Below are 14,034 nucleotides of genomic sequence, written 5' to 3'. Positions count from 1 at the left end.
CCAGACCGTCGCTTTCTTTCAAGAGTTTTGTGTTCCCTCCATTATTTATTAATAGAAAAACTGTGGTTCTGCTTATGTTAAAATGTTTTGCTGCCTCTGATAGTGCCCAGTTATCTCTTAATTTGGTTACAATTTTTGCTTTAATACATTGTTGCGTTAAGTCGTTTGTTTTATTTCTTAATAATAATAAAAATAATAACAAAAACCCTATTTTATGTAAAAACTATCATTTATATACTCTTTATAAAATGCAGGAATTATAATGCAAAATAATATCAAAATTTAGATCTTTATTATTACAATTTATGAATTAACATAATGTAATCAATTGTTTATTGTTTGTTTGTTTATTTTATTATTTGTCTATCATAATAAATATAAGACCAAAAGACGTCAGACCAATCAAATACACTGCTCAAAATAATCAAATATTACTAAGAGTTGTATCAGTTTTTAGGAACCAGCTGTACCTACTTATACCATTAGTTCAAAGAAATAAGCAAAAAAGTAGCCTGTTTGTGACACAGGTCCCTCCAGGCAAACGACAGTTGTTTTAAATAGTATGGACCTTTATAACCAGAACCTATATTCGATTGTTTATGTTTAAATAGTTATTAACAAATCAGGGCTCAAATTTTTTTTGCTCATTGAGTATATATTTTCAAACGGGAATTAAAATCGTAGACAGTAAGAACCGAGGCTATAAAACCTTTATCTATTTCCGATAAACAAAGTGAACAATACAATGAATTACGTACGCCAATGTTATAAAATTTTGGTGCTGCAGCATTGAAAACACCTGCTGCTGCATTAACAAATCTACAATAGTTCCTCAGTTTCTTCGTACATTTAGAAATGGTCGTAAACTTAAACCTTGACATATTAAATTATTACTCAAGAAGTTCATTATACATATAAATTATTGCCACAGAAGTAATGTCTTTTCAATAAACTGATATAATTGTTAAGTAGTTAATGATTTTATGATTTAATTTCAGTCTTTGAAGTCCCGGATAATTATTTTCTATATTTTACGACTCGAACCGTTTGAATTTTCCGGTCAGTTGGTTCGGTTGAGTAATTTACTATATCAAGTTTGATTAAGTAGTTAACAGACTATTTACTTTGTGACATAATTGTGGCATAATGATGACATTTTTCTCCTCCATCATGTGCCGACTCGCCATTAAAGATTAAACATAATTTTGTCTGCTTTCTTATAATCCGTTTTAGCGGATTTGATAATTTGATATAGGAAGTGAATCTAGTAATATAGTAGTATAGTATAGTATAGTAAGTGAAGTAAGATGAAACTGACAATCAAACTACCAATGACGGAGAGAAATATATCGTTCTGAAGGTATTTTCTTGTGGCATCTTAAAGTAATTACTATTTTAATTTTTAATGGGAATAAGCCACAATTAAAGTTTAAAATAAGTTTATTGACGTTTCAATTTCCACTTCGGAAATCGGTCTCAAAATACAAATTTTATTTTTTGTTACTTGGTGAAAAGTTATTCTAATAATTAAATTTTATCTCATTTATATTGGCAATTTATACATAATATTATACATTTTAAGTAGACATATATTATATTGTTATACTTCTGGAAAATAACTGAATTGAACACCAACTTGTTTACTTCTTCTTCTTCTTCTTCTTCTTCGTGCGAATAGGATTACTCCTGTTTGTCTGCCTCTTATTCTGTTTCAGTCGTTGTTGACTGTACATTATCTTTCCACCTTTTTGGCGGCCTTCCAACGGGTCTTCTACTATACGTCTTGTTGTTTGTACAGATGTTCGCTAATCTATCTGGTCCCATTCGGTTTACATGTTCGTTCCAGTTTTTTTTTTCTTGTTTTTATACACCCCTGTTAATATTTTGAATTTTGCATTGTTCGCGTATACTTCTGTTGGTTTGTCTGTCTCTTAATGATATGCCCGCTATTGATCTTAATACTTTCATTTCGATATTGTTGATTTGTTGTTTCGTCTTTCTTGTATCGGTCCTTGTCTCCGCTGTATATGTTAGGATTGGTCTTACTGTTGTCTTGTATACTTTCATTTTGCTTTCCATGGTCAGATATTTGTTTCTCCATATGGTTTCTCGGAGGCAACCACTTACTCTTGCCGCTTTTGATGCTTACTTTGTGGTCTCTGTTCTTATATCCCTGTCACTAGTGATCTCTACTCCTAGGTAATTGAATTTCATTACTTGTTCTACAATTTTGCTGTCTATTTCTAGTTTGCTTTTACGCGGCTCTTTACTATACATTTAGGTTTTTCTACTGATATTCTCATATTAAGTTTGCTGTGTTATTAAAGGTGTGGAACTGCCTTTGTAGGTTATCTTCGTTATCAGCAATTAGTACTGCATCATCGGCATAGCATAGTATCGTGATTTTATGAGCTCCCATATGGTATCCGTGTCGTTTTCCTACTTCGTAAATTATTTGACTCATCACCATATTGAATAACAATGGGCTGAGCGAGTCTCCTTGCCGGATTCCTCCTTTTAGTTCTATGCATTCTGTTTCCGCTGTTGGCATTATAACTCTGGTCTTGTTGATCTTGTTAATTTCATTAATTGTCCTTATTATCTGATGGTCTATTTGTTCAGCTTGTAATAAATTTAAGATGTCATTTCGCTTCACCCTGTCAAAAGCACTTTTTAAATCTACAAAGCACATGTATGCTGGTTTTCCATATTTAATAGACTTCTCTATTATTTGTCTGATAATAAAAATTGCGTCTATTGTGCTGCGGTTCTTTCGGAAGCCTTGTTGTTCATCTGCCATGTTTGTTTTTTTTTTCGATTTTATCTTTTATGACTGCCGTTAACAATTTTAATGTACTATTCATCAGACTAATGCCTCTATAATTTTCAGGATTTCTCGAGTCTCCCTTTTTAAGCATCGATAGCAGGAGATTTTCCTTCCATTCCGCTGGTACTACTCCGGTATTTACTTGTTGTTTAATGTGTATTAACTTGTTTAAAATACTATAAATTACTGACAACTATAAACTTTAAAATCTCAATAATTACAAATGTTCTCAAATGTCAAATCACCATATCAATATTTTTTGACATTCCATACTTTACTAGACATTTCATGAATTTTCGATGACATCTTGAATGTTCTCGAACTACTTCTTCTTTTTTGCCAAGAGACTTTTTTTATGTGGGGTAAATCTTCCTTGGGTAAATGAACTTCCTTGGGTTTAGTTGTAGCTGACAACTGGATGTCGTAGATTAGATCGTTTAGTTTCTGCAGGACGGTGTGCGGGACTTTCCAGCTTCGTAGAAGTTCCGGACAAAGTCCTTTCTTGCGGTGGGTTTACATGTGAGATTGTATAACCATACTAAGTCACCTCTTTCGAAAGTTGTACCAGAAGCATTCATGTCGAACCTGGCCTTGGCTTTATCACTTTAAAGTTCAAACTTTTACGAGAAAATTCGTAGACTTTTTCCAATTTTGGTGATCATCATCGATGGAGAATAACCAGTTGCCAATTTATGACAATAATGATTTGAATATACTCTGTGATAGACTTGTGTTTCTTTGCGTTCCAAAATCCATGGCATATTTACTATAAAATGTATATAAAGACAGAAAAGTATCGATTCGTTTTAACACAGGGGATTTTGACACGGAGCTGTTTTAAGTTAAGTTTTAATCTGTACACATACGATTTGCATATTTTATGGTCTCCCAATATTATTTGCTTACAATGTGTTGATAATATTGTAACCTCAGAAACCTTTTTTGGATGGTGCTAGAAAGGTCACCAATGGAGACACTGCGGACGACAGCCAGATGGTTTGTGGAGAGCGAGTCTTGGGTTCAAAACTAGTTTTTGGAATCGGAAAATGGTCCAACAGACGAAATAAGTAAAGTTAGGATAGGATAATATATATTAGAAAAGATACAGAAATAAACAAAAAATGGATGGGTAAAATTACTAAAGATAAGATAAGGTGGAAAAAGGGCGTCACTTAACTTTTTCTGGTTTAAGGGGAAAGTTAAGGAACCTTAGAAACGAAAAGAGATAAGGAAACTTAATCAGCCTGATCTTTCTCCTGGTCGAAGGTACAATAATAATTTAATGTAGTAAGCAAATATTCAGAGGTATTATTTTATCAGGAAATTTATTAGGAGTCGAGAAATAAAATTCATTGATAAAACAAAACAATATATTCAACAACATAATTATATAGGCGGCTGAATGTAACCACAAGTAAAAAAATGCACCATCAATTAATAAATGGTAGTACACATATGAAAATAAACAGTATTATGATGAGGAAATAACTTTACAGATACAATATAATACAATCATGCACAAATTAAATCATCAGCGAAGAGAGCGTGGTAGTATTTAAAAAAAAATTCAACTAAAGCTGATTTAAGAAATCTGTCTTCGCTGTTTATGGGCTTATCTCGAGATAACGGGTACAGTACATTTAAAAATGGATAGCAATTATAGCGAATAAAGCAAAATTCGTCCAGGATTAGTTAATATTATTACAATATTATTCGCCCAGATAATTGAAGGTAATATGATTACGATAACTTACAAAAAATCTCGATGACTGCTGCACTATTTCACTGATTCTACTATACTTTACTAGTATCAAGAACTGAAGTTAATTAAAATATTGGTTTTTTATAACAATAGTTATTCTAATATGGTATTATATTAAGATGTTTCAAATATTTAAGTGTATACACACTTAAAGAAAAATTCACAGAGAACGGTAAGATAAGCAACGTCTTCACTCGAAGACTGCCCTGCCCAGAGAGTTCTCCTAAAATTTAACATGCTTTCAAAAAAAAAGTGGGATATCCCCCACTCAAAAATGACAACTTGCCTAAAAGAACGCCAAGCTGTTTTCATCTGTAGGTAGATACCCGAATATAGAAAGGTAAGTAACGGGACCCTTGTCTTTGGAAACCGTGAGAAGCGATAGAACCTTTTGAATTAGGTTCTTTCAGAAAGATACTTTTTGAAGAGCTTTTACGACTTTGTTTACCAAAGTTATCAAAAAGGACCCGCCTGAAGGGTCGGTATGTTCCAATAAAATTTAACAAGGGTGACAGAGCCTACCCGCATCTTGATTTGTGGATACAGCCATGGACGTATCAACAACAGGGGTAAAGGGTAAAAAAAGTACTATTTTACATATATTGTACAACTTTGATAGCTGCATTTGATTAAATGGATTCACTATTTTGTACCAAAATTGTGCTGTAGTATTTTTCCATAGAAAATATTCTATTAAAGATCACACGTATTCTTATAGGACAATGCCATTCCAATCGTTTTATAATTCAAATACCTTGGTGTTATACTTATTAGAAAACTGCTTTAGACTCAACATATTAAGTTCACAATTAGTCGCTGCGAAAAAGGTATTAATTTATTTAAAATGCTTTGTAAGAGGTAGATTGGTGCAGACCTAAATTTTTATCGAGCCTATATTAGATCTATTCTGCTCAACTACGGAAAAGTTCAAAAACATTGAATATTGAGTTATATATGGTTTCCTATATTTTCAACCATGCAGAATTCAATTGGCTACTTAAAATTGCCGTATCTCCAACAATGATCGAGATATAAAATAATTTTTTGCAGTAAGTGCATTAAAAGTTTTAAAATAATAAGATTTCCGTAAATACAATAGACTAACCAAGAATGCAGTAACTCTTTGTACATACTGCATTTATGCTTAGTACACTGTACTTACTGCAGTCCTGCTTAGTGGTTATTTAAACAGCTGATGTACTTACTGCATTGTATTTATGTTGACCGTAAATTGTGAGGTTACGTTTGTAACATATGAGTTTGCTAAAAATTTGCTGTGTTCAGTTTAGGTTATAATAAGCCAATATTTGTATTGTTGAAGTGGTTCAAAAAGTATATAAATTACATTTAGTTAATTGTTGTTTTGGAAAATGAGTGCTTCAAAGTTTAATAGTCTCAACTCGTTCTGAACTTATTGTAAACTTAGCTCTAAAAAGCATCAAGACTGATACAACAGTTGTACAAGATGAGAAATCAGAGCTAATTTTACCTACAAAATGTCCTTCCAGTGATTTATTAGAAGCTAATGAAGAACCCCAACCATCTAGCTGCACTATAATGTTGTCAGATGATGTTGGAAATGTGAGATTACCTGACAATATAACGGAACAGGTAACAGACAACCATAATATATTAGTTTATGACCTTAGTGAAAATACACTAATATCACGTCCACTGGAAGAATTTGATGTTGATAAATCTGTTTATTTAGAATCACATACTCACCTACAAGTTATAGATGTACCTGAAGTACTATTTAAAAATCTATTTACAAATGTGGTCCAACCAAACAATGATAATATAAACTTGGAAGAAGATTTAGATGTTTCAGCTGCCAGTGTTGATTTTTTGATAACTACAAATGAAAATAGTAAACAAACGAATGTATATTGTAATGACAACGCAGACCAACATATTTACAATATCGTCGTAGAAAATAAATTAACTCCTGTCACAAAGAAAAGAAAAAGGTTTGAAACCAGTCTGGAAGAAAGAAAAAAACTTAAAGTTAAAGAAATGAAAATATCTAATGCAGTAAAACACATACCGTGTAAAAACGCTGATGCTTTTTGCAAAAAAAAGTGTAGAGAGAAAATTATTGCTGAACGAAGAGAGTTTACATACAAAAAGTTTTGGGAAATGACGTGGTCTGAACGTAGACATTTTATTTTGACATCATGTGATAAGGTTGATGTTAAATGAAGAAGACATAAAAACACTGAAACAGAAAGACGATCACTATTTATTCAATACAAACTAAAAGATTGCTCAGATGTCACACAAGAGGTTTGTAAGAGTTTTTTTCCTCACCACATTAGGCTTTAAGACAAATAATGACAGATTTGTGCATTATACACTCACAAATACTCCTAAAGGTGCTTTAATTCCTCCTAGTGATACGAGACGAAGACAGCTATCAAAAAATAAAGGACCCCATCACTTAATTATCGAACACATCGAATCATTTCATCCCACGATCTCCCATTACAGACGGGAGCATGCTCCAAATGTGCATTACCTTTCAGGTGATGTTAATGTAGCACTTATTCACAGTGAATTCATGAACAGATTTCCCGAGTTTAAAGGGAAAGTATCATTAGATTTATACAGGCGAATCAATAAAGAACAACATATATCATTCGCACAACTAGGACACGAGAAGTGCGAAAAATGTGAGCAGTTTACTCTTCATGCCCACAAAAAAGAGAATCTCTATATAAACAATGGAAAGGTCATAACGAATTAGTTATAGAAGCTAGAAAAGCATATAAAAGCTTTTCTGAACAGGAAAGATCAAATAATGCAATATATTTTTTAAGTGGCATGCAGAAGGCTATCATGTTGCCAAGAGTGGACATGAAAGTATTATTTGTAAAGCGTTTAGTAGATTATCATGAAACCTTTGCACCTGTAGGGAGAAAAAGTAAAGCAAAAGTTCACTCCATTTTGTGGCATGAAGGAATTTCAGGCCGCAATAAAGAAGATATTATTGCACGTATAATGCAAAAATAATTAATTAGTTAGTTACAGCTGATTTAACATCTATATACTTCAAAAGGGAACATTCCCGGGAGTTGGCTATATACCATATAGTTCAAAACTCGAACATCGAAGTACGATACTTCTGTTATACGTAGTAGTACATTTAATTAAAATTAAATTTAAAAATCCGAATGGATTAGAAGTTCAGAACGTTTTTGGACCAATTCAGTGAACTTTTGTAATGGGCGAATAACCGCAAAACCGAACAGTGGTGGATGAAACCATAATTGAAAAAATTAAATTATAGTGCAGTATGCCGATGAAATTGCACTACCAACCGCGAACATAAATCTTTACGCGAAAAAATTATTTGTCCATATTGTCGGAATAAAAGAAGCCAACTCAGTTAAAAAAAAAGTTATGATTGTTGTCATACTTCATATGAGTACGGAGATGATGGATATACCTATATTATTTTTAAGGCGGTATTGAATTTCAAAAGATTTTGACTAGGTACTTATCTGCTTAAAAATATTTTTACATCTAGATACTCCCATACCTTCAAATAACAACGCCGCGTCGTTTTCATGTTGAGAGGTTGCAACGGTCTCAAAGATGCTATCCAAAGAGTTCGCATGAAACTGCCTCGTTGGACCCTTTAGAATAGAAAGTTTTGGAATGGAACCCATAGCCTGAAAAAGAAAAATAAACATAAGATAAGTACGCATATATATATATATATATATATATATATATATATATATATGTATATATATATATATATATATATATATATATATATATATATATATATATATATATATTATTGAGATATTTAAAGTCTTGGTGCGCCAAGCAATAATTAGCTAATTAATTTTTTTGATTAATTAAAATTATTTAAATGATATGATTATGACTCTATCACAATTTTTAATTCTTTTATCTCAGGGTTAAATTCGTGCTTCAATATCTATGCTATTACATGTGAAAGGTAAGGTCCAGAGAATACCGGAATAATAAAAAACACATATGATCTAACACTATATATTGAAATAAAAATAATGAAATAATTCACACTCAAAAGTTTTCAATAAACAAATCTCATATAAGGATTCTCAAAATTTTGTTCTCCGTATGTGAACAATCAAAATTAATGGTACAAACAATATTAATTGAAATCTCAAAATCCCAAACTATTCTAACTCTCCTAATCAAATATTTATATCCTTTCCAAATTACGTGTAAAAATTGTGTTATCAATAAAAAAAAAACTGCAGAAACAAAATATCTCTCTCTGATGATGAGTGGTCCAAATCCTTGTTCCTTGTAGACTATATTATCTCCTCTCAACCGCTCCCTATGTAATCAGCAATCGTACAACAGATTGTTGCAAGTATATCGTCCTTAATGATCTCCTTCAAAAGCACAAATCATTCAAATTATGATAGCCTTTCTCCTCTCGATAAACTGAATCTCTCGTTGGCCCGAGTGAAAAATGACTCTTGGAATATCTTCTCTTTACGATAAACTGAATCTCTCGTTGGCCTGAACAGTGACTCTTGGAATATAAGTAGGAAAATATGACTTACAATATTTTGCTGCTCCAGCTTCTGTCAGATACACTAACTCCACAAAAACTCACTAACATTCAACACTACTGCTTGATACTTCTCAGGAACCGCCAGAGAACAATCCTTGTTCCTCTTACAGATTTGGAAAACCAACTAACTATATCTTTTTTCTCTCCTCAATCTCGCTAAACTTTCTCCCACACACTTATCCCACCTTTTTCAATCTCCGCCAATCACAACTCGTCACAATTCCCCCATTTCTTCATTTCGATAACAAACAAATTTTTACCTATAATTATAAATTTCCTAAAACTTATTTACAAATACTATTTTTCTATAAATCTTAAAAACTAACAAAAACCTCTTTCTATAATCCTCTATTGTCTTTAATCACTACACTAATGTATTTGTAAAAACCCGTTTCAATTTGTCTTTTGTTTCACTTAAACTTATGCGGGTCAACTGAAGTATAACAAAGAAATGATTGATGCAAAGCTTACATTTTGTTTGGTACAGGTAATTCAAAGATTTAATAACTTTCCTTCTCCGAAATGTTTGTTGGATATTATCCTACTTATCTGAATTATTTTAATGTTTTTGAACTTTGAAATATTTTTAAACAAACCAATATTTTCTTGATTTTACATATCATAACAAATCCCCGCCATTTGATCTGCCGAAAACTCTTTGTAAAATTTTAAAATGACAAAAGTTTTCCAGGATCAAATCATTTCACTATGTTATTAAAATCTATTCATGATATTGATAGATGTCGTGAATGTTAAAAATACCCCGTATATTTCCGGTCTCTATGTGCGCTAATTCATAACTATTCACCCCATTTTCCGTATTGACCCTATATGGACCTTCAAATATCGGCATCAATTTAGCACAAACACCATTTTGTAAATTCGACACCCTCAGTGCCTTCACTAAAACTTTATCTTCTTTCTGGAATTTGATCGGCCTTCTTCTTCGGGTTCTCTCTTGTCTTTGGAGATATTTCTCTCCACTTCGTCTCAATCTTCTTTGAACCAACTCGATCACTTCTTCGTATTGTCTGGGGGCGGTGTCTTCCCACGGTCTTGTAGGCATTGTTCCTTTCATTATATATAAAGGCGTCTCTTTGGTAACCGTATTTGGAGCACAATTCAAATAGGTCTCGATCTCAAACACTTTTCTGTCCCAATGTCGATGATGTTCTTCCGCGGCAATTCGTAGAAATTTTGTGACTTCTTGTATAAAACGCTCCGATGGATTGCTCTGTGGATGACGGATGCTTATAAATTTTGTATCGATGCCCCTCTCTCTTAATTCCCTTTTAAAACGTTCGTTCCTAAAATATGTCGCATTGTCCAATAAAATATTGTCTGGTCTTCCCACCGTTTCTACAAAATTGTCTATTTTCCTAAGTATTTCAATTCCTTTTGTGGTTCTGCATGCGTACAATTTAACATATTTTGAGAAAAGATCCACCATAACTAATATGTGTTTATTCCGTTGAGTTGTTGGTATCAAATCGCTCAACATATCAATAGCAACAATATCCAGTTTCCTCCGAGCTACGACGTTTTTTGTGACGTTTTCATTTTTAAAGTTCCTACTTTTACACTTTTGGCATGTCACACAATTTCGAGTCACCTCTTTGGCTATTGTATAGTCCTGTCGACAAATGTAGTTCTCCCTGAACATAAGCCACACCTTTCTACTTCCAATATGTCCGTTGTCACAGTGTAACTTTAAAAAAACTTCTTTTGCCATTTGCTCCGTGATTACATAGAGTTCTTTACCATCGACCCTCTTAAAATATAGGTTATTTTCTTGTTCAGCCCTTTGCTTTTCTCTTTCATTCAATTCTTCCTGATTTTCCCTGATTTTGGCCAAAGAAAATAAGCCTGCTTCTTCTCTCATTATGTTCATGCCTACGTGGAGAGTTTTGTGATCCTCTTTGCGGAATTGTTCATCTCTCGTCAATGCATCAGCCAAAATATTGTCCGTTCCTTTGATATATTTAAATTCAAAATCATATTCTTGGAGTAAAAGAATGCCCCTATGAATTCTATTATTTACCAACCTATTTTTCATTATGTGTACCAACGCTGCATGGTCCGTTTCAATGGTGAATCTTGCCCCAAGTAGGTAAAAACGTAATTTGTTTACACAAAATAACACACTGGCAAACTCTAATTCAGTAACGCTGTATTTTCTCTCATACGTTTTGGTTACACGGGAAACAAAACATATTGGCACCTCTATATCGTCTTGTATCTGTGATAACACCCCTGCAAATTTTTTTATGGAAGCATCGGTTCTGAGAATGAAAGGTTGCTCATATCTTGGGTGGTGCACTCTTACAGCTGTGGAAAAAGCTCCTTTTAAATTTTTGAAAGCGATTTCTTGTTCCGTTCCCCATTTCCATCTGACATTTTTCTTAAGTAATGCTATTAGCGGTATTTCTTTTGTACTGAGGTCTGGTATCAGCTTTTTGAAATAGTTTACCATTCCTAAAAATCCCCGTAAAGTTTTTAAATTGGTTGGCCTAGGGTAGTTGTTTATGACTTCGACTCTATCTTCTGCAAGACTAATCCCTTTTGTGTCTAATTTGAATCCTAAATACAATACCTCTTTTTGGAAAAACTGACACTTTTGAATATTTAATTTTAATCCGGCTTGATCAAGTTCTTCGAGAATAGTATGAATATGTCGTAGATGGCTTGTTATATCCGGTGAGAAAATTAATAAATCATCTATGTAATGTACAACAAATTCTCCATGCCTATTTAAAATTGTGTGTAATGCGCGAACCAAAGCAGCGCATGCACTTTGTAGTCCAAATGGTACTACCCTAAATCGGTACACCACTCCGTCGATAGAAAAAGCGGTATAATTTCGACACTTTTCTGCCAAAGGTATTAACCAAAAACTGTGTTTCAAATCGATTTTGGAGAAAATGTGTGATCCTGTGATTCGTCCAAAAATGGCTTCTATGTTCAAAGGCGCTTCGTATTGCGCGATTGTGTGCGAATTAATGTTTCTTGCATCTAAACATAATCGCAAATCACCATTTGATTTTTTTACGCATACTATCGGGTTGATATATGGAGAGTCACATCTTTCGATCACCTTGTCTTTGATCATATTTTCAATTTCCTGTCCGACGCTTTGCCTGTATTTATACGGGATTGGATATGTTTTCAATTTAAAATTTTCTAAGTTTTTAACTTTAAAAGAATGTTCATAATTTTTAGCCACTCGGCTTTCTTCATTAATGAGATCTCCATAATTTTCTAACATCTTCTCTATTTCCTTCTCCATGTTTTCTCCACATATTATTTTTCTTTCATCCTCAGTTTGTTCACATGTGTTCACTGTCCGTATTACTTCTTCACAAAATTCTGGATTCTCGTCCATAATTGCCATTTCTTCTCTGTCCTCTTCCATTATTTCTTCTTCTATTTTTTCTTTATCTTTAATTTCTATCTGGTATTCCGAGCACCATGTTTCGGCTCCTTCCATTTTTCTGCTTATAACTTCCTTTTTTTCCTGCTTTCTTTTCGAACTCTTCTTCTTTTTTTTTATTCTCTTTTCCTCTTCGGATTGATTTTTTTCTTGAGCTTTCGATTTATCCTCTATCGTCATATTGATTTCTTTATGTTTTTCTTGTCCATTTATCCTTTCAGAAAATTTTCTCCTATCTGTTTCCTTTTCTTCTTCTATGTTGTCTGGTTCTGCTCTGATTTCCAGTTGATTTTCCGAAAAATTGATGGTGATATGTTTTTCACTCAATTCATCAATTCCCGCTATCATATCATGATTTAGATCTTCGATCACCACACATTGCATAATATAGAATTTGTCTCCCACTCTGATCCGTACTCCTAAACCTTCGTTTACTGTCGTCAATTTTTTATTATTTGCACCCACTAAAGCAACCCTCGGAATCTTATACACAAATCTGTCCATATTTAATTCTTTTACTAGTTTTTTATTGATTAACGAAATTTCCGATCCAGAATCAATCAGAATTTTAATCGCTTTATGTTTTATAAATGCATCTAAAAAAATTAGACTGGAATTAGAATTTTGTTTTTCGTTTCCCGCCAACTGTATAAACTCTCTCGGGTGACAAAATATACCGGAGAGTTTTTTACTTTTGTTTAGTGGATGCCTTATTGAAAATCCTGTCTGGATTCATTGAATACTTCTTCTTCCTCCTTTTCTATTGCCACATGATTCATCTCTCTTCTGTTTTGTCGTTGGAATCTCTGATTATTTCTATCGTCCCTTTGTTCGTTCGTATTCTGATTCGGAGGATTTTGTGCATCTCTATTCCTGTTGTGATTTTCATTTGTTCTATTTTGTGTATCATTCCGGTTATCGTAATTTTGTTGTCTATTGTAATTATTATAATTTCTCGGCCTATATTCGTTTGTTGATCTGGGATGTCGGTTTCTCTGGTCATAATTTGATGAATACCTTCTTTCCGGTCCATTATATTGGTCATGTTGTCTTCTATTTCTCATTTCTTTTCTTTTCGCTTCTTTTAATTGAAGGAATTGGCACAAACTATCAATATCTTGATAGTTTCTCAAAATCACGTGATCTTCCAACGTTTCCTCAAAATGTCTGCTGATCATTTCTACCAGCTGTTCGGTAGAATATTTGTATTCTAGATATTTTGAATTGTTATATATCTGCAAAGCATATCTTTCTTCAGATATTCCCATTTTTTCGTGATATTTTCCATTCTGTAGCTCTTGGTTGATTTCTCTCTGTTTATTTTTCCCCCAGAAATAGTTGAGAAATTTATTTTCAAAATCTGTCCAATTTTCAAACTCATCTTCCTTGCTTTCATACCATAACGCTGCTCCTTCTTTCAAATGGTTTCTAAT

At 32.9% G+C, this 14,034-nt stretch overlaps 1 protein-coding gene across 1 annotated transcript in view; it reads right to left on the bottom strand.

Annotated features, from left to right (window-relative positions):
- Positions 1 to 14,034, bottom strand: part of e (nonribosomal peptide synthetase ebony) — a 98,168-nt gene that overhangs the window by 51,396 nt on the left and 32,738 nt on the right. The window contains exon 2 of the mRNA XM_072532443.1: positions 8,131 to 8,263. Within this exon, the coding sequence (XP_072388544.1) occupies positions 8,131 to 8,260 (130 nt within the window). The 5' untranslated portion in view covers positions 8,261 to 8,263. The remainder of the gene's footprint in view (positions 1 to 8,130; positions 8,264 to 14,034) is intronic.

This window comes from Diabrotica undecimpunctata, chromosome 5, assembly GCF_040954645.1.
Source record: "Diabrotica undecimpunctata isolate CICGRU chromosome 5, icDiaUnde3, whole genome shotgun sequence".
NCBI lineage: Eukaryota > Metazoa > Arthropoda > Insecta > Coleoptera > Chrysomelidae > Diabrotica > Diabrotica undecimpunctata.
This window is presented reverse-complemented; position numbering and strand designations above follow the sequence as displayed.